The following is a 20709-nucleotide window of genomic DNA, read 5'->3' as shown; positions in this document are numbered from 1 at the left end:
GGAGCATTTGTTGTAGTTGTTAACGAAACAAATGAGAATTTGACTGAGTTTCTTGCTACTCTCGGGGAGGTATTGTACGGTCAAGATGACTATGTAGAAGTTATTACATTTATCTCGGATTGATCCAAGGGTCTTAGTGAACGTAGTTGTGAGAGTTTCCTCTCATCGCCGCATGGTTATTCTATGCGCCATTTGGAGGCTAACTTCATAAAGGCCAATGGCAGACTTAGAAAAGCATTGAAACAACAATGTTGGACTTTAATCATCAAAATTACGTACGGGTACACATCCAAGGAGGTCGACGATTAGGTAAGTGAACTTGCATCTACTTCTGATGATGCACACGCTTGGTTGTTACACAAATCCGACGTTGATCATTGGTCTAACTATTTACTACAGGGTATATGGTGGTGCGAGATGTTCTCGAATGTAGCGGAGTCTTTCAATGATCATAGAGGCAAGACATCTACAGGTAACGAGCATGGTCGATTTTATAAGGTTAGATTAAATCTACAATTTAGTGTTTTTTTGTGTATTAGTAAACGTTAGTGTGTAAAATTTTTTGTTAGTGTATAAACTCATTTGTTCCTATATAGTATTAGAAGGTCATGTGTAGATAAAACTGTTAATGTGTAATACTTTTCATATCTGTGTACTACCAGACGTTAATATGTAAAATAGTATATTACTATGTATTATTTTAGGTTTGTGTGTACGATATTATGTTCATGTGTAATATTCTCACTACCTGTGTAGTAAATATAGTTAATATTTAAAATCGAACATTACTATGTATTATTATAGATTTGTGTGTAACATTAATTGTTTATATGAATTACCAACTTTTAATTAGCTTCTTGCATATTACTGCGCATGTTTAAACTTATGAACATGCTAGCTGAGCGGTGCGAAGTGTCGGTCAAGTAGGATACATATCTTTGCCTTGAGATACGCAAGAAGCTTGAACAAATTGTCAAAGACAGTCGATTTTTGCGGGTGGGCCGATCAATCGATGACACTTACGAAGTGGTTGACAATCACAATAGTTTTATCAATCTACGGGTTCGGAAGTGTTCCTGTAGGAGATGGGACATAATCATCGATCTTGTAATGCAGTTATTGCGGACTAACAATAAAAAATCTTTTATGTAGTTTTTTTTTTTTATCTATTTTGATGTTTTGTACTGTCTACGTGTACATTTACATGTAGGTGTATCCATACTTTATGTGTTTCATGTGTAATAACATGTGTTTCTGTGTAATGTTAGATATTCTTATGTAATATATAGTATTCCCGTGTAAGTATGTTTCTTTATGTGTAATTATGTTTATTCATGTTTAATTATGTTTGTTTATGTGTAATTATAGTTGTATTTGTGTGCTATACGATTTTTGATTTATCGTTCTATTTTCCTGTGTATATGTGTTTCAAGTGTTATGGATTTATATTTGCGGAAATGTTTATATGTTGAAATAAAAAATTTTATCTACAGAAGAATAAATAATAAATATATATATATATATAAATAATAAATGATAATGATAATAATAAATAGAGAATAATAAATAAATAAATAAATAAGAATAAAATTAATAAATAATTAATAAATAAATAATAAATAAAAAATAAAAAGAAAGAATAATAAATAATAAATAATAAATAAGAAGAGGAAAAAGACGATGGAGGGTATCCTTGTCTTTTGCGTAGCTTGAGGATTTTCTCTATTTAGAGGGGTATTCTAGTAATTTCGATAGTTCCACTGTCATTTAACCCTATATTCACACTGTTTGTGGAATCTGGCTTAAAAAACAAAAAAGAGCTCAATAAAGGAGGGATTTACAAGGAAATGGGAAACTAGCAAGGGACAAATAGGAAAATGTGCAAACTCTCCGGGACTATTAAATACTTCCCTGTTTTCTTTTTTATTTTTCCTTAAGAAAAAAAAAAAGGAAAAAAAAACTGAAAAGTGAAATGTTTACTTCCCAGACTTCCGGAACTAGTCCAATGTCGTTTGAGGGTACCAAACTGACCAAAACGTCCTCACTAACTATTTAACGGGTCGGGTTTTGCTCAAACCCGAAACCCAGAACCCGATCCGAAAACAGAACCCCGGATTCCCACGATAGAATTTGGATTCGGGTTGTGTCTATACAAATCCGACCCGTTCAAAGTAGTTCTCGCGATAACTCAGCCGAGAAGCAAAGAAGCTCAAGCTCCACAGAGAGAGAGAGAGAGAGAGAGAGAGATGGCGAGAGGGAATGGGGGAGACGTCGTTGGGGTGTTTTTCATGGCGACGCTGGTTCTCTGGGCAGTCTCCGTGGCGTACGAGATCGTCTTCAACAAAAGGAGAGAGCTTGTCGCCATTGTTGTTGGCTTTGGGTTCTACCAAGCTGCAAACTGGGCCATTCGCTTCTTTGTCTCCAGAGATCCTCTCTTTGTCAATACCTCTGTTTCCTTGCTTCACTCTACGATTACCTCTGTGTCTGGTGAGTAAATTTGTCCTCTCCACTGCTTTCCTTTTTGATGATTGCGATGTGATGTTGTGAAGTTTGGATTTGGGTGGAGGGGGGTTTTCAAGTGCTTTTCGGTTTGGATTTTTGTTGATGGATTTGTTGGAAAGTCTTGGTTTTGAGGGTTGGGATTGGGAAAAAAAAAGAAGGGATTTTGTAGTTTTAATTGGATTTGATGGTTGAATTTGGGAAAAAAAAAATTAATGTTTTCTAGTCATTTGTATGGAATGTTGTACCTGGGATTGGAGAGAGTTTAATTTTTTTTTTGCTTGGAATTCTTAGAAGGTTTCTGGTGGTTGGGATTGGAAGTTGGTGTGACTGGGGGTTTTGGGGTTCTGTTAAATAGTGTTGTTTGGATATGGGTTTAATGGTGGTAGGAATTGGAAGTTGATGACATTTGTGTTATGTGGATTTGTAACGCAGATTATTAATTCTTTTGGTTTTGGGGCACTTCTGAGCTTGGTTTAAGGCATTTGTGAGATATATCATGTCATGTTCTTGGATTTTCAAGCTAATGCTATTTATATCTCCATTATTTATGGAAGTTTATTGTATGTTCTTTCAAGTTTTAGATTTTTATAAAACTACTCAAGCAAGTATTAATAGCACAATTTGCAGACTGGGAGGTATGTTTAAACCAAAAATAACGGAATGAAAAGAAAGTTTACTGAAAGAAAAGGATTCATAGCTGCCTGCCTCAAATCCAAAAATCTCAACTTGTAAGAATAGAATTCTATGAACCAATGCACGTGTATTACTTGGTAGAATGTGCAAGTAGATCTCATGCCTCTTAACTTTGTTTAAAGCCCCATTCCTTCACAAGTTTGTTCTTTCCATAAGCCTCACAAAATTGCTTGTAGGTTACACCAACTGCTAGTCTTAATTCTCTTTGGAGTGTGACATGACATTTCACTATCAAAAGAAGAAAAAAAATGAATATTTTTATCCTCTTAGTTTGAGGTTTAGTTTTTCCATCAAAATGCAAGTTGGCCTTTTATACTCAATGAGGAAAAGCCCTTTCTAGCGTTTACTCTCATTGACAGTCCTTTCACATTAGTCGGAGCTGCACTACAGCTGACTAAATAATGAGTCATCAATACCATATGTGACAGGAATGATAGCCACAGTGATGTTTATGTCTCTGTAAGTACAATCCTCACACCTCAAAGAAAGGGTTATCTCTAACAAGTAATGTCAGAAACGTTTATTTGACTCTTAGAATGCTATTCAACTTTTAGTGCCAACAGTGTTGATTTTATCCTTCAAGTTTTGTCAATTCCATCAATGCAGCAAAATTTACTTATATATGTAAAATTTTGATGAGTTGAATATTTGTCTTGTGGATGCTTTGCAGTTGTTCCTGTTCTGGTTAATCAATTAGTGATCAGGGGTCTTGACAACACATTTGTACATGTGCAATTGGTCAATGGCACCTGGCTAGGTGCGTATTCAGCTTTGTGTGTTTCCTGTGGTTACTTTGCTTATGACCAATGGGACATGCTCCGTTATCGGCTATATACTGGTTGGATTCCTTCAATCCTTTTGCATCATCTGATACTGCTGGTCTGTTTCACACTCGCTTTATACCGGAAAGTTGCCATCAACTATCTTATTCTTACTCTAGTTTGTGAGGTATATACATAGTATTTGAAACTCCATATGATCATTCATATTCATTTGAGCTATAACTATGAGCTTTTAGAATGCTCCATACGATATTATTTTGATTGCATGTATGCATCTCTGAATCATCAGTTAGTAAATATGTAAAAAGTTTAGGACTAATTATTCTCATGCATTTAATGAAGCCGCATATTTCAGCTATATCATTTCAACTGCCTTTCGTTTGAAAGTGTATGGGCCGATATGGCAGGTTAGGCTAATAGAAGCCTGGCATTTACAGTGTTCCATTAGACCAAAGAAGTAAATATTTGAATTTTTCACATATTCTTGCAGTGGTACACTTACTTGTATTTACCATTTTTAAGAGCATACATACAGCATATGTAATTAGTTCTTGAAGTCATGCAAAGGAGCAAATTTATTTTCAAAGCACAAGCACATAAGTAATGTTGTTATTCTTGATTGCCAGCTTCATTCCATCTTTCTTCATGTAAGAAAAGTACGGCGAATGGCTGGGCTTCGTGATGCCAAGAGTCGAGTAGTAAGAGTGGAATGGATGCTTAACTGGGCAATGTTCATTTTAGCAAGGGTTGTCTGCCACATCTTGATTACATACAAGCTCATTGTCGATGCCCCTAAGTTTGAGAAAGGGATCGTACTCCCACTGGCTCTCTTTGGCATGGCAGGAATGAATCTGCTCAATGTTTTTCTCGGCCTAGATCTCTTCAAAGCATTCAAGCGAGAGAGGAACCAGCAGCCACATCGGGACTGAATGTTTTTCTTCTTTTGATTGGTATAAACAGTGAGAAACATGAGATCAGAGATATACTGTTATGGAGCCCCTCCTTACGACCATACATTCTGCCAACAGAAAGGTCAGTTGTGTTCTGCTAATTTGTTTCCTGAGTATACCAAGAAGATATGGAGCTTCATGTCATGAATCCAATTGAAAATTATTTCTGCATTTTGATATACTGGAGCTTGACATTTTTATATAGTGAAGCTTGTCACTTAATTGAAAATGTAAAGTGTGGCATTTATATATATGATTTTCTGCTTATCAATGGAACAGTTTACACATCACTCTTTATGTACATGAAATATATTTTAGTGTTGCAAATTGAGATTACTTCATTTTGGTGTGAATTGAGGGAAATAGAAGCAAAGTAAAAAAATAATGGAAAGTTATTATTATCAGGGCATTTTCATTCTTTCCATAATCTGCCTATTTTCCTCATTTATTCAAAGAACAAGAAAAAGAAAAAAAGCCTTTTTAAGTTCATGTACTTATTTATATATTTCTTCACTTTTCTTTTATCAATCAAACTTGATTAAGGTTTTATTTATTTATTTATCTTTTCTTTTGCTTTGCATTTGATATTGGTTCTTAAGGTCATTTCTTTTATAGAGGTCAGTTGTGGAATAGAACCAAATAACCTTATTCAGCTTAATTCTTCTTGAAAACACGACAATTTATAAAATGGTAAATTTTATCAATCAAAACACTTTAGACTCCTAATTATCAGAATAAATACTTACATGTTGAGAAGCTTTTACATTCGATATAGTTGTAAGAAATAATAAATATGCATCTCTATATAGCTGCAATTTGCTTTCAGTGAAGCTATAAATTAATATACACAAGCAATTTAATTAATCCATTCATAATTTAGTTGCTATAAAATTTTCTAGGTTTTCCATCTAAATGATAATAGTATTGTTACTCATTTTAATTTGCAGTCAATCCACTTATGCCTTGATCATGAATTGTTATATATATATATATATATATATATTGGAAATGTATTTATATATTTCTTCACTTTTCTTTTATCAATCAAACTAGACTAAGGTTTTGTTTTCGTTTCTTTTCTTTTGCATTAGATATTGGTTCTTAAGGTCATTTCTTTTATAGAGTTCAATTCCATACTAGAACCAAATGACCTAATTCATCTTAATCCTTCTCAAAATAAAGAAAATTTATAAAAATGGTAAGTTTTATCAATCAAAACACTTGAGAATCCTAATTATCAGGAAAAAAAAAATTACACCTTGTGAAGCTTTCACATTTGATGTCATTGTAAGAAATAACAAATATTCATCTCTATATAGCTGCAATTTGCTTTCAATGAAGCTATAAATTAACATAGACAAAAACAATTTAAATAATCCATTAATAATTTCGTTGAAATAAAATATTCTAGGTTTTTCATTTGAACATAATAGTATTTTTACTCATTTTAACTTGTAGTTAATCCACTTATGTCCTGATCATGAATTATTATATATATATATATATATATATTTTGGAAATGTGGTTGAACCGCTAATGCATTAGAGAAAGATAAAACTAAAAAAAGAAAAAACCGACTATAGCCTATTGTAAAATATAACCTGAGACAGTATAGAAGTATACAAGAACAAGAACAGTGCAAGCAGATAAAGTGATAGCTGTAGTCGGAGGACTTGCACATTTGTTGCTTTCATGAAATATAGAATGTTGTTTATTCCATCATTAATTATCTATTATTTAACGTAGTTGCTGTATTATGTGAGGGAATAAAAGGTCTGTAGTATGGTTGGGAAATGGGAATTTAGAGTTTCAAATTCTTCTCTGTAGCACCCGCCAAATGCAACAAGTACATGAGAAACTACTTGCCCAAGGCCATTTAAGTTATCTAGGTCATGTATCAATAACATTTCAATAAATCAAAAATAGTGGCAGGCTTGGAAGATATGTTCATGTGCCCTAAAAAGTGGTACTAAGTAGTTTAGAAAATTGCAATTAAGAGACCTTGAGCGTAGGCAAGAAAATCATCTGACCACTTGAATAAGTTGTCAATGTCTATTTGTTTGTTTTGCATGATACTTTTTACCTTAATACCTCAGATTAGGGAGTAGGGCAATTATAGGTATTAGTTGAATTGATTGTCTAGTACATGATTGATCAAATGGAATTTCTGAGAAATTTCTTCATCACAAAACTGTAGAAAATGTACAAGTGTATATTTTTGAGATTGCAATAAGAATTCCAAGGATTCAAAAGCTGCAGATTGGTAATTGATTATGTTCTGCAGAAAAAGTAGAACATGTGGATTGGCAAGTAATGAAAATGGAGCTAAGCAATGCCCTCTCCACTTCTTGAGAAACTCCTCTTCTTAGCATGGAGAGGACATACTCCATGGATACGGCATCACAAGGCAATGTGATCGGATCATCGCCGGGCAACCCGAATTCTTCTTCAGAGATCCTCAAGAGCTCCTTGAAAAGAACATTATTTAGATATGTTAAAGGAACCATGAACCGTTTCCCTTCCAAAGTATACACATTGAAATGGCCTTTTTCTGCAACAGATGATGTACTGCATGCATCGAAATCAGAATGGTCATCGGATCTTGGTGAGGTGATCTTTCTCCCCATTGCTGCCATCTTCTGCCACTTCCTTGCCATTTCACTGATGCCTATGAGAATTAATCAAAGCTTGGTGATGAAAGTTTTTGTTGCTTGGCAAAAGCAATGACAGCAATATGTTTTATATATAGATTAGAAAGGGTAGCTTCCTTCATTGATGGTAGGAGCAAGTCCATGTTCTGTGGACTTGATGAGACAGACATAGAAAATAACATTTATGGAGTTGGTGATGAAATTGCCACATGAAGAGTGGCCCAGATGTGTTCATGGTTGCATTGCATTTCCTCCTTATCTTATTGGTAGTGTTGTGACTTCTCGGTCCAGTTTTAATCTACCGAACTTTATAGTATAACTCTGCGAATTATGACTTTAAATATTGGTTCATATTGCCACAAATCATGGCATAATTTTGTGTTTTATGTGTAGGTCATAATAGACCATCGCCACATTTCTGTTGTCATGACATAAAATCCAATCTATGCTCACTCGAAGGCAATTTCTGCAGTTCTTGTACATCTTCAAATAAATGCAATTTAACTCAGTGTTTCAATAATTATCTGATACTGGAAAATTACTTGCTTTGTATTGGTTTTTGATCAACTATTGTTTGATTACAAATAATGGATTAATGAAGTTTATATCTTTGACTCTTTTATTTTAACTCTGCTTATTTAATTATTTATTTATTGGGATAAACAGTGTTGTTAAACATAAAGATTTAAACTTTTCTGACAATCAAAACAACTCAAAAGGAATTGTTCAGGAAGAATACTGTTGATATTTAAAAGAAATGTGATTGGTCCATCAATTGGCAAACCAGAATTCTAATTGCAGAACTCGGACAGCAGTTTTTCTCATGAAGCATTTAGAGATAAGGATTTATAGCTGTTGTACCTCTGACTTATTTCCAATTTTAGCAAAAGTCAAGAACCACATCTTAACATTACTTTTCATTTGGAGATATGGCAATCAGACCACATCCCTCAAGCACACCACTAGTAAAAGGCTTGGATTTCCGATTTGGAGATACATCATTTGAAATCCCATCAACGAAACAGTGGCACAATGTATTTGAATATCCAGACTATTAATGTCTTACTAATGATGGAGCTTAATGAAAGACCTACAACTTCATTATTACGACGACGGAGTAGGACTTAACTTTCTTTCATGTCATGTGAATTTGTCTAAACAGAGGAGGTCCACATGAACAAATTGCTCAGGCAGTACTCAATCAGTCGGTTTCCACCAGCTAATCTGCATCTTTTGATTCCACATCTTGCTTCCCTTATTTGTTTTCAGGACCATCACCTCACACCCGAAATGTCATACAACTGTCAAGAAGCTAAGGAGGAAGTGCAATGGAAACTGTAATTGGGTCCATTCCATGTGCCTCTTGTTTCAACAAATCCAAAAATGTTAATTTCTTTGTCTTCTCCTAAAGTTCACAGAACATGGTCTTGCTGCTACCATCAATTTAGGAAGCTATCTATACTCACATATATATAATCACAATGGGTGCCATTATTTTTGCAGCCAAGGCAGCATTACTTCCATATTCACCAATCTATCATTGATTGTCATAAACAACAGTAAAATGGGGAGAAAATGGCAGAAAGTAGCAACATTAGGGAGGAAGATTGTCTCACCAAGAGCCAATGAGCATTCTGATTTCAATGCATGCAGTACATCATCAGTTGTAGAGAAGGGTCATTTCAATGTTTACACTATAGACGGGAAGCGATTTATAATTCCCTTGTCATACCTAAATAATGTTGTTTTCACAGAGTTCTTGAAGATATCAGAGGAAGAATTTGGGTTACCGGGTGATGGTCCGATCACATTGCCTTGTGATGAGGTCTCTATGGAATATGTGCTTTCCATGTTAAGAAGAGGAGTTTCAGAAGAAGTGGAGAGAGCATTAGTTAGCTCCATTTTCATGTCTTGCCAATCAAAATGTTTGAGTCTTACTGTGGATAATACTCAACAGTCAGCTATTCGTAGTTTTTGAACATTTGTAATCTTACAAATCAACACTTGTTTATATACAAATATACTCTTAATTTTTTGCTTCTAAATTTTCTTTGAGACACTTGTATATGAATATGTTCTGTTTTGGTCTGAAAGTGTACATCAACCCTGAGATGCGACTGTTTATTAGCTGAATATTTAGCTTTTGATATATAAATGGTGTCAGTGACATTATAACCCATGAAAAATCTTTGAGGGGATGATTTCAGTGTCAGTAAACTGCAATTTGGTCAGAATGAAATCTCAAAGTGGTCATAAGACAGCAAAAGGAAGATCCAGATAAGTGATCTGGTCTTTGGCAAAGGTCTGAGTTTTTTAATCATCTTCCTCTTCCTGTCACTGGTAAGACAATCCTAGGAGTTTGATGTTCTCAATTGATGTTTCTGACTTATGCTTCTCCGCCATTGATAGTTTAGAGAATAGTTAACCAAGAAAAAATGAGCAGTTCAGAACTGTTTCTGTCAAATGTAATAAATTAATGGCTTGCTATTGGAAACTATTCTTGGTAATTATCAGTTACGCATTCTTTGCAAATTAAGGAAATTATTCAACCAATGACCTGATGAATACACTGTAGACGTCCATTTATTTATTTTGAATTGCAAATACTTCCACTTTAACATGTTTTCTCATTGGATACCTATGTACGTTAATACCATTAGATTGGGAAATATAGTGGTGTCGATGTTAGTCATGGCAATCAGCAAATAAACTATTGATCAAATGATTTTTTTGATAAATTTAGTAATCACAAAACTGTGAAGAATGTACAAATATCGATTTGTGAGATCATAATCAAGATGTCAAGAATTCAAAAACTGCAGATTGTTTGCTGCTGAGTATGGTGTACAGAAAAAGTAGAGCATGTGGATGGGCAAGCAGTGAAAATGGAGCTAAGCAATGCCCTCTCTACTTCTTGGGAAACTCCTCTGCTCAACATGGAAAGGACATATTCCATGGATGTGGCGTCACAAGGCAATGTGATTGGACCGTCGCCCGGTGATCCGAATTCTTCTTCGGATATCTTCAAGAGCTCCTTGAAAACAACATTGTTTAGGTATGCCAAGGGAATCATAAACCGCTTCCCTTCCAAAGTGTACACATTGAAATGGCCTTTTTCCGCAATAGATGATGTACTGCATGCACTGAAATCAGAGCAATCATTGGCTCTTGGTGAGGAGATCTTTCTTGCCATTGCTGCCACTTTCTGCCACTTCCTGGCCATCTTAGTGATGCTTATAAGAAATGATGAAAGTTTGGTTTATATGAAAGTTGTGCTTGTCTTGGCTGCAAAAATAATGGCAGCTATATATTTATATATTGGCGAGAAGGAGTATAGCTTCCCTCATTAATGATAGCATTAAGGCCATGTTCTGTGGACTTCGTGAGGGCACATAGAAAGAAACATTTTGGAATTTGATGATGAAATTTTTGTGGTTTGCATGCATTTTCCTCCTTGATCTTCTTGATAGTCATATGACATGTCGGGTCCAGGTTTTTAATTCATGGTACTAGACAGTACAACAATGCACCTTGCCAGTTCAGATTTTCGGTTCCGTATTGCGACAAATTCTGTTACATAGGTCCACATGAGCAAATTGCCCAAAGAGTACTTAATGTAGCACTGACTGGCAGTGCATATGGTCTGTCTAACTCTTGAAAACCTGTCAGTTTCCACCAGCTAATATGCATCTTTTAATTCACATAATTCTTTTCTTTGTATTTGAGTATCAAATACGGTGCATATTTTTACCAAAAACAATGTCTAAACTATGACCCGGCATGTCATGGAACTGTCAAGATAAGAAGGAAATGCAAAGCAGACCACAAACACATATGTTGCATTCTTTGTGCCCATCCATGTTTGTATCTAACCCCTACCATCAATCGGTGAAATTATACTCTTTCAAGTTCCTCCACTTTATATAAGCATATAGTTCTCATTTTCTTTTCAGCTAAGACAAGTCCATATACACCAAACTTTCATTGATTCTCATCAACATCCGTAAGATGATGAGGAAGTGGAAGAAGGTTGCAGCATTTGAGAGAAAGATCACTTCACCAAGAGCCAATGAACATTATGATTTCAACTCATGTAGTACATCATCTGTTGCAGAGAAAGCCCATTTCAATGTAAACCCTATAGACAGGAAACTTTTTATGATTCCCTTGGCATACCTAAAGAATGTTGTTTTCATGGAGCTCTTGAAGATATCAGAAGAAGAATTTGGATAACCAGGTGATGGTCCGATCACATTGCCTTGTGACACGTTATCCATGGAGTATATGCTCTCTATGTTAAAAAGAGGAGTTTTGGAAGAAATGGAGAGGGCATTGCTTAGCTCGATTTTTATGTCTTGCCAATCAAAATGTTCTATTCTTACTGTGGATAATACTGAACAGTTACCGATTTGTAATTTTTGAACATTTGTAATCTTCCACACTTGTATATATATATATTCGCAAATTTTTTTGGGCATGAAACTTTCTTTGTGACATTTGCATGTGAAAGTTCAATATTTTGGTGTAAAACTATAATTGAGCCCTGAGATATGGCTTTGTTTATTGGTTTTATATTTAGTTTACTGATCTATGCATAGTGTAATTTACATCATAAGGCATGAAAATTGTTAGATGGGATGGTTTCAGATTTTCAGTGCAAATAAAATCACAATTTTATTTGGATGAAATGTTAGTCACTATGTGTGACCTGAAGCACAAGAGTGAAAAAATATAAGAAAACTAAGCTCGCCTTCGATAGGTTCTAAGTTTCTTCTTCATCTTTTAAGTGGCAACACATGTTTTGGAGAAATTAGAAATTGTTGTGATGTTCTCAATCAATGCTGCCATTTTATGCATCTTGTTGTCATTGATTATATTAAACCATTCAAAAGCAATGACCAATATCAATAATAATACAAATTAGCAGCAAAGTTTTTTTCTTTTTTTCTTATTTGAATATTCACTGCTTTTTTACACAAATATTTCCAATAACAGCACAAACAAGCAAATCACATTGAGCGGTTTAAATTGCTATCTTGCTTAGAGTACAGTTGAGCATTACTCAGTTAATATTGAAAAAATAGACTAAACCAGTCAATTATGATTGGCGGTTCAGTTTTGAAGAAATTTCAGTTGAGTTCAGAAGAAAAAAACTCTTAATTTTTTTTCCCAGTTCAGCTAACATTTGAAATTTACAACTTGAGGCAACCAAAATAGGAAACTAATTGAAATTTACAACCTGAGGCAACCAAAATAGGAAACTAATTATAAACTTTTGGTTTCGATTCAGGGTCCACAGTGGCTTAATTATATTAGTGTTTGTAATTTGGGTCACTGAACCAATACTTAACAGTTTGTTCAATTTTTTCATTTCTTTGGAATGAGAGACATATGCCTTGAAAGTAAATGTTGTTTTGTGTTTTGCAACAAATGAGAGGCAAAGTCATGGTGTGGATGTGTTGGTGTGGTTTGAATTGTCTGGTTATCGATTTGTGACTTAAAAATTGCAGAGGAACTGCCATTGTAATTTTAATCCAGATAAGGACTAAGGTTTGAGTTCAATTAGCATTAGAGCTTCTCAGACACATGTACATATAGGACGGAGAGCTGCGGAGAGAGGACGGAGACTCATCAGGAGACTTATCTGAGAGTGTCGATTGATAACTGTAGTGCAGTATCTACCATTTGTAATTTCTTTCCAAAGGCTAGTGAAATCTGCTTCTCATCCATTCTTAGTTTTCCACCAATTTTTTTCCTGTATTATATCTTGCTCATGCTTGTGATTTCAACTTTTCCTGGTTGATTTGAGTGTGTTCATTCCGCTCTTCCTGCCAAAGAACGGAGAGGCGCATCAGGTCATTAGATGTAAATGTATGTGCACTTTCACTCAAAGAAATGGTTAAAAAAAAGAAGAATTGCATCAAGAGGTGCAAACTAGCTTGTGGAAACTATCTGGCTTTATAAAAGTTTAGATAGGCTATTTGTACCTGATCATGAACTATTCCTGGATGCCAGATCATGTCGCTCTTAAGGAATTTTTTTCTTTTCATGTGGATGTCTAGAAAAGTTCAGATGATATATATATTTATGTAGTAAGCTTAAACCACAATTGATACGATTAAATTTTAGTTTCCTATTTCTTAAAATTCAAAATAGAAACCTGAAAGGTAGAAACTCCTTCAACTGGCAAGTGAATGACTGATCAAATGGAATTTATGATGAATTTTTTCTCCATCAAAAAACTGTAGTGAATGTACATGTGTGTATTTGTGTCATTACAATAATAATGCTGATAATTCAAAAACTACAGATTGTTAGCTGTTGAGTATTTTGTATAGAAAAAGTAGAGCATGTGGATGGACTATCAATGAACATGGAGCTAAGCAATGCCCTCTCCACTTCTTGAGAAACTCCTCTTCTTAGCATGGAAAGGACATACTCCATGGATACAGCATCACAAGTCAATGTGATCGGGCCATCGCCGGGCAATCCAAATTCTTCTTCAGATATCTTCAAAAGCTCCTTGAAAACAACATTGTTCAAGTACGCCAAGGGAATCATAAAACGCTTCCCTTCCAAAGTGTACACATTGAAATGGCCTTTTTCCACAATAGATGATGTACTGCATGCACTAAAATCAGAGCGCTTATCGGCTCTTGGTGAGGAGATCTTTCTCGCCATTGCTGCCATTTTCTGCCACTTTCTGGCCATCTTAGGGATGTTTATGCGAACTGATGAAAGTTTGGTGTATGTGAGAGTTGTGCTCGTCTTGGCTGCTTAAACAATGGGCACTATAGTCTTATATATATGTGAGAAAGAATTTAGCTTCATTCATAGTAGCATCAAGGCCATGTTTTGTAGCCTTAATAAGAGGACATAGAATGTGACTTATTTGGACTTGGTGTTGCAATTGTCACATGAAGTGTGGCCCGGATGTTTTGAGGTTTGCATTGTGTTCTCCTACATTACCTTCTTGATAGTCATATGACATGTTGGGTCTGGTATTTAAATCTATGATAATAGATAGTACAACAAAGCTCCTTGCCAGTTCAGATTTTTGGTTCAGTACTGCCACGACTCGTGTGGTCTGCAGGTCCACATGTGCAAATTGCCGAAAAGTACTCAGTGTAGCACTGAAGGGTAGTGCATATGGTCTGTCTAACTCTTAATACCTGTCAGTTTCCACCAGCTAATTTGCATCTTTTGGTTCACATCATTCTTACCTTCTTTGTATTTGGGAAATAAAATCAGTGCATATATATCTTGATAGGGCTGAGGCCCCACTCAAACTCTGCTTGAAATTGCTTAATTTTGTCTGAATTCTAATTTTGAGAGCTCAAGTTTGAATCAGTTTAGTTCGAATAGAAATCAAGCTCGAGTTTATCCATTGTTTACTATTAATGCAGGATGTATAGTCTATAATTATATGGAAATCCATAAATACCTTATCAGGTTATTGCGCCAATCTCTGAAAAGTTTAGCTAAACAATCTGTTATCATTATTAGCACGGATAAGATAAATAATTCTATATCACATGAATCTTTTTCTTCTGATGTTTTTAGAATATGGATCAAATTTTCAATTTGCATCATAAATTTGAATTTATTCTGGACAAAGCAAGGTGTATGCACATAACATGACTACTCTAGTGAAAGGGCTCAAGGGAGCCATATATCCTCTGCGCATGCGCTGCACTGGTGATATCTAGAGTCTTTGAGCAGTTCCTCTAAGGAAAAATAGGGTGGTCACCACTGATCCAGCTGAAATGATGCCCAATATCAGACCTAGCTAAGGCATTTGTCCCCGCATTCACTCTAGCTTGTGCCGCTTAGGATGTATGATCCACCCCTACTAATTATTTCCCGGGTGTCACTAGTATTTTCTGTTTGTTTGTAGCTTACCTTCTGATTGGCCTCATGTTCACCAATGGGGAAATCTGTTGCCTTCTCATCTATTTAGTTTTGTTAGCCTGTTATATTTTGTTCCGATTGTTTGTAACAACGTTTTTTATTTAATAAAGATGTGGTTTATCTATTTTTATCAAAAAAATTATAAAAATTGGTGATTCTAGATAGATAATAGAATTTGTAAATAAGAAAATTTGAGCTGTTATCAGTTGCTTCTGACAAATATAATAGTTTTACAGCTTGATATCGAAGCTATCCCCTGATCATTATCATTTTTTCTTTAAACTTAGAAAATTATTCAAACAATTACCTGAATAAGTTGCCCAGGTTCATTTACAAGTTTTGAAATGCAAATGGCTACATTGCGTTATTTATTTATTTAGTTTACATGATTTGTTTGTACCTTAATAACATTAGATCAGAAAATATGGCAGTGTAGGTGTGTTACTGATCGACAAGTAAATGGCAGATCAAATGAAATTTGTAAAAATTTTCAGTATCACAAAACTGTAAGAATGTACAAGTGGGAAGCTGTGAGATTACAATAAGAATGCTGAGAATTCAGAAACTGCATATTGTTGGGTGTTGTTGAGTATTTTGTACAGAAAAAGTAGAGCATGTGGATGGGCAAGTAATGAAAATGGAGCTAAGCAATGCCTTCTCCACTTCTTGAGAAACTCCTCTGCTCAGCATGGAAAGGACATACTCCATGGCTATGGCGTCACAAGGCAATGTAATTGGACCATCACCTGGCAATCCGAATTCTTCTTCAGATATCTTCAAGAGCTCCTTGAAAACAACATTGTTCAGGTATGCCAAGGGAATCATAAACCGCTTCCCTTCCAAAGTGTACACATTGAAATGGCCTTTTTCCGCAATAGATGATGTGCTGCATGCACTGAAATCAGCGTGATCATCGGCTCTTGGTGAGGAGATCTTTCTTGCCATTGCTGCCATTTTAAGCCACTTCCTGGCCATCTTAGTGATTTTTATGAGGAATTATGAAAGTTAAATGTATATGAAAGTTGTGCTTGTCTTGGCTGCTAAAACAATGGCAGTTATATCTTTATATATAGATGAGAAATAGTATAGCTTCCCTTATTGATGATAGCATGAAGGCCATGTTCTGTGGACTTGATGAGGACACATAGACAGAAATATTTTGGAATTTGATGATGAGATTTTTGTTGTTTGCATTGTATTCCTCCTTGATCTTCTTGATAGTCACATGACATGTCAGGTCCAGGTTTTAATTCATGGTACTGGATAGTACAACAATGCACCTTGCCAGTTCAGATTTTCGGTTCCGTATTGCCACAATTTGTGTGTTACATAGTTCCACATGTGCAAATTGCTCGAAGAGTACTTAATGTAGCACTGAAGGGTTGTGCATATGGTCTGTCTAACTCTTGAAAACCTGTTTGTTTCCACCAGCTAATAAGCATCTTTTGATTCACATCATTCTTCCCATCTTTTTATTCGAGAATTAAAATCGGTGGATATCTTTACCATAAACAATGTCTAAACTATGACCCGACATGTCATTGAACTGTCAAGATAAGAAGGAAATGCAAAGCAGACCACAAACACATTTGTTGTGTTCTTTGTGGTCACTGGAGCAACAAATCGTAAAAATTTTGATTTCCATGTTTGTTTCTAAAGGCCATAGAACATGATCTAGCCCCTACCATCAATAGGCGAAATTATACTCTTTTCAAGTTCCTCCACTTTATATAAGCATATAGCTCCCATTTTCTTTTCAGCTAACACAAGTCCATATACACCAAACTTTCATCGATTCTCATCAACATCTGTAAGATCGCGAGGAAGTGGCAGAAGGTGACAGCATTTGGGAGAAAGATCACTTCACTGAGAGCCGATGATCATTATGATTCGGGTTCCTGGGTGATGGTCTGATCACATTGCCCGCTGGTGCGTTATCCATGGAGTATGCGCTCTCCACATTAAGAAGAGGAGTTTCAGAAGAAGTGCAGAGGGCATTACTTAGCTCCATTTTTATGTCTTCCCAATCAGAATGTACTATTCTTGCTGTGGATAGTACTCAACAGTTAGCAATTTGTAGTTTTTGAACATTTCTGATCTTAGGAATCCACACTTGTATATATATTCACAAATTCTTTTGGGTATGTAAATTTTCTTTGTGACACTTGTATGTGAAAGTTGGCCAATATTTTGGTGTAAAACTATAATTGAACCCTGAGGTACGGCTTTGTATTAGTTTAGGATTTAGTTAACTGATCTACGCATAGTGTAAGTTACATCATAAGCCATGATAATAGTTAGATGTGATGGTTTCAGATTTTAGTTGCCAATATAGTCACTGGAGTGACCTGAAGCACAAGAGTGAAAAATATAAGAAAACTAAGAAAGCTTTCAATAAGTTCTAAGTTTCTTAATCTGTTAAGTGGCAACACTGGCTTTGGAGAAATTTGGGATTCTTGTGATGTTCTCAATTGATGCACTGTTTTATGTAAATTGTTGGCATTGATCATGTTGAACCATTCAAAATGTAATGGCCATTATCCATAATAATAGAAATTAGAGGCCAAGTTTTTTTATTTTTTATTTTTATTTTGTGAACATTCACTGCTTTTCTACACAAATATTTCCAATTAATGACAGCACAATCAAACAAATCACATCTATCGTTCTAAATTGCTATCTTGTTTGGAGTACAAGTGAGCATTTCTTAGTTCAAATTGAAAAAATAGACAAAACCAGTCAATTCAGATTGACGGTTCAGTTTTGATGGAAAATCAGTACGTTGGGTTCAGAAGAAAAAACTTTTAATTTATTTTTCCAGATTGACTCAGAGTTGAAGTTTGCAACCTGAAGCAACCAAAATAGGAAAACTGATTATAAATTTTTGGTTTTGATTCAGGGTTTGGCATGAACCAATACTAAACTGTATGTTCATTTTTATATTTCTTTGGAATGAGAGATATATGCTTTAGAAGTAAATGTTGTTTTGTGTTTTGCAATTAAGAGAGTTAAAGTCATGGTTTGGATATGTTGGTGTGATTTGAATTCTCAGGTTGTAGATTTGTGACTTTAGTCAATATAAACCAAAATTGCAATAAAAGTCCCATTGTAATTTTAATCCGGATAAGGACTAAGATTTGAGTTCAATTAGCATTAGAGTTTCTCTGACACATGTATGTATAACATCTTTTACTTGTTAAGACCGTGAAGAGCTACGATGAGAGGACAGAGAGTCATCAGGAGACTTATGTAAGAGTGTTGAGAGGTGGCTGCAGTATCTACTATTTGTAATCTCTCATCCATTTTAAGTTTTCCACCAATTTTGTGATTTCCATGCAATTTTTTCTTTTTTTTTCTGAATTATTATTATCTTGCTCATGCTTGTGATTTCATCTTTTCACAATTAATTTGAGTGTGTTTGTTCTGCTCTTCCTGCCAAAGAAAGGAGAGCGCATCAGTTCATTATGAAGAAATGAAGAAAAAATTGCATCATGAGATGCAAGTTAACTTGTGGAAACTAACTGGCTGCAGATAAGTTTAGAAAGGCTTTTTGTACCTAATTATGAACTATACCTGGATGCCAGATCATGTGCTCTTAATCAATTTTTCTTTTATGTGGACCTTCTCTGTCTAGAAAAATTCAAATGCTATATATAAATATAGTAAGCTTAAACCACAATGGATAAGAATAAATTTTAGTTTCCTATTTCTTAAGATTCAAAATAGAAATATGAAAGATAGAAACTCCTTCAACTGGCAAATGAATGACTGATCAAATAAAATTTATGATGAATTTTTTCTCCTTCAAAAAATTGTAGAGAATGTACAAGTGTGTATTTGTGAGATTACAATAATAATGGCTAGAATTCAAAAACTACAGATTGTTAGCTGTTGCATATTTTGTATAGAAAAAGTAGTGCACGTAGTTGGGCTTGCAATGAACATGGAGCTAAGTAATGCCCTCTCCACTTCTTGAGAAACTCCTTTTCTTAGCAAGGAAAGAACATAATCCATAGATATGGCATCACAAGGCAATGTGATCGGGCCATCACCTGGCAATCCAAATTCCTCTTCGGATATCTTCAAGAGCTCCTTGAAAACAACATTGTTTAGGTATGCCAAGGGAATCATAAACCGCTTTCCTTCCAAAGTGTACACATTGAAATGGCCTTTTTCCGCAATAGATGATGTACTGCATGCACTGAAATCAGAGCAATCATCGACTCTTGGTGAGGAGATCTTTCTTGCCATTGCTGCCACTTTCTGCCACTTCCTGGCCATCTTAGTGATGTTTAGGCAAACTGATATGCAAACTGATGATGTTTGGTGTATATGAAAGTTGTGCTCCTCTTGGCTGCATAAACAATGGCCAATATATGTATATATATATGAGAGAAAGAGATTAGCTACCTTCATTCATGGTAGCATCAAGGCCATGTTTTGTGGACTTGAGGAGACGACATAGAATGTGACTTATTTTGATTCGGTGATGCAATTGCCATGTGAAGTGTGGCCTAGATGTTTTGAGGTTTGCTTTGCATTTTCCTACATTATCTTGTTGATATTCATATGACATGTTGGGTCCAGTTTTTAAATCTATGATAATAGATAATTTAACAATGTACCTTTCCAGTTCAGATTTTCGGTTTCATATTGCCACGACTCGTGTGTTTTGCAGGTCCACATGAACAAATTGCCAAAGAGTACTTAAACGTAGCACTGAAGGGCAGTGCATATGGTCTGTCTAACTCTTGAAACCTGTCAGTTTCCACCAGCTAATATGTATCCTTGTAGTGAAAGTAGCTAATATGTATCTTGTGATTTGCATCATTCTTTAGTTTTGGAATGTTTGCTTGAGCTTGCCTAAGTTGTAATTGTGAGAGCTCAAGTTTGAATCTGTTTAGTTTAAATGGAAATCAAGCTCAAGTTTATCAGTTCATTTATAGCCCAACTTTAAATCAAGTAACACGGGCAGTTAGTTCATATGTGCAATAAACAGAGTTTACTACGAATGCAGGATGTATATTCTATAATTATATGGAAATTCATGTATAGCTATTCAGGCTATCACACCAAGGTCTGAAAAGCTCGGCTAAATAAGCTTGCAAAAACTGTTATCACTATTAGCATGCATAATACAAAATAATTGTGAGTCACATAAATTTTTTTTTTCTGATGTGTTTAGAATGTGGATCACATCTTCAATTTGCATCATAAATT

At 35.1% G+C, this 20709-nt stretch overlaps 6 protein-coding genes across 9 annotated transcripts; 2 read left to right on the top strand and 4 right to left on the bottom strand.

Moving 5' to 3' along the window:
- The first annotated feature begins 2108 nt into the window (after positions 1 to 2108).
- Positions 2109 to 20200, top strand: LOC120275704 (TLC domain-containing protein 2). Of its 4 annotated transcripts, none has more exons than XR_005541135.1 (4): positions 2109 to 2487; positions 3866 to 4143; positions 4604 to 5009; positions 20168 to 20200. XR_005541135.1 is itself a non-coding variant. In XM_039282376.1 (3 exons), exons 1-3 carry the CDS (start codon positions 2247 to 2249, stop codon positions 4904 to 4906), a joined length of 822 nt encoding a protein of 273 aa, XP_039138310.1. In that variant the 5' UTR covers positions 2109 to 2246; the 3' UTR covers positions 4907 to 5214. The 4 variants fall into 4 exon arrangements, 1 of the variants encoding a protein (XP_039138310.1); XR_005541133.1 differs by lacking the exon at positions 20168 to 20200 and adding an exon at positions 7972 to 8132; XR_005541134.1 differs by lacking the exon at positions 20168 to 20200 and adding an exon at positions 7212 to 7251.
- Positions 9082 to 9596, top strand: LOC120275708 (auxin-responsive protein SAUR68-like). The gene has a single exon (XM_039282379.1). It carries the CDS (start codon positions 9143 to 9145, stop codon positions 9554 to 9556), a length of 414 nt encoding a protein of 137 aa, XP_039138313.1. The 5' UTR covers positions 9082 to 9142; the 3' UTR covers positions 9557 to 9596.
- On the bottom strand, positions 10299 to 10859 carry LOC120275706 (auxin-responsive protein SAUR68-like). Its single transcript, XM_039282378.1, has one exon. The coding sequence runs from the start codon at positions 10799 to 10801 to the stop codon at positions 10388 to 10390; it is 414 nt and encodes a 137-aa protein (XP_039138312.1). The 5' UTR covers positions 10802 to 10859; the 3' UTR covers positions 10299 to 10387.
- LOC120275709 (auxin-responsive protein SAUR68-like) lies at positions 13788 to 14468 on the bottom strand. The gene has a single exon (XM_039282380.1). It carries the CDS (start codon positions 14287 to 14289, stop codon positions 13876 to 13878), a length of 414 nt encoding a protein of 137 aa, XP_039138314.1. The 5' UTR covers positions 14290 to 14468; the 3' UTR covers positions 13788 to 13875.
- LOC120275705 (auxin-responsive protein SAUR68-like) lies at positions 15962 to 16523 on the bottom strand. The gene has a single exon (XM_039282377.1). It carries the CDS (start codon positions 16462 to 16464, stop codon positions 16048 to 16050), a length of 417 nt encoding a protein of 138 aa, XP_039138311.1. The 5' UTR covers positions 16465 to 16523; the 3' UTR covers positions 15962 to 16047.
- LOC120275710 (auxin-responsive protein SAUR68-like) lies at positions 19307 to 19827 on the bottom strand. Its single transcript, XM_039282381.1, has one exon. The coding sequence runs from the start codon at positions 19768 to 19770 to the stop codon at positions 19357 to 19359; it is 414 nt and encodes a 137-aa protein (XP_039138315.1). The 5' UTR covers positions 19771 to 19827; the 3' UTR covers positions 19307 to 19356.
- Positions 20201 to 20709: the final 509 nt, after the last annotated feature.

This window comes from Dioscorea cayenensis, chromosome 14 (assembly GCF_009730915.1).
Source record: "Dioscorea cayenensis subsp. rotundata cultivar TDr96_F1 chromosome 14, TDr96_F1_v2_PseudoChromosome.rev07_lg8_w22 25.fasta, whole genome shotgun sequence".
NCBI classification, from domain to species: domain Eukaryota; kingdom Viridiplantae; phylum Streptophyta; class Magnoliopsida; order Dioscoreales; family Dioscoreaceae; genus Dioscorea; species Dioscorea cayenensis.
The sequence above is the reverse complement of the archived record's forward strand: the minus strand, read 5'-3'. Positions and strand labels throughout refer to the sequence as shown.

What these genes read in the sequence shown, in the direction of transcription:
- LOC120275705 (XM_039282377.1), bottom strand. Translation starts at nt 16,464, where the DNA reads ATGGCCAGGAAGTGGCTTAAAATGGCAGCAATGGCAAGAAAGATCTCC.
- LOC120275709 (XM_039282380.1), bottom strand. Translation starts at nt 14,289, where the DNA reads ATGGCCAGAAAGTGGCAGAAAATGGCAGCAATGGCGAGAAAGATCTCC.
- LOC120275710 (XM_039282381.1), bottom strand. Translation starts at nt 19,770, where the DNA reads ATGGCCAGGAAGTGGCAGAAAGTGGCAGCAATGGCAAGAAAGATCTCC.
- LOC120275706 (XM_039282378.1), bottom strand. Translation starts at nt 10,801, where the DNA reads ATGGCCAGGAAGTGGCAGAAAGTGGCAGCAATGGCAAGAAAGATCTCC.
- LOC120275704 (XM_039282376.1), top strand. Translation starts at nt 2,247, where the DNA reads ATGGCGAGAGGGAATGGGGGAGACGTCGTTGGGGTGTTTTTCATGGCG. An exon ending in TACGATTACCTCTGTGTCTG is followed by an intron (nt 2,488 to 3,865) that starts GTGAGTAAATTT and finishes GATGCTTTGCAG; the next exon opens with TTGTTCCTGTTCTGGTTAAT. An exon ending in TTCTTACTCTAGTTTGTGAG is followed by an intron (nt 4,144 to 4,603) that starts GTATATACATAG and finishes CTTGATTGCCAG; the next exon opens with CTTCATTCCATCTTTCTTCA.
- LOC120275708 (XM_039282379.1), top strand. Translation starts at nt 9,143, where the DNA reads ATGGGGAGAAAATGGCAGAAAGTAGCAACATTAGGGAGGAAGATTGTC.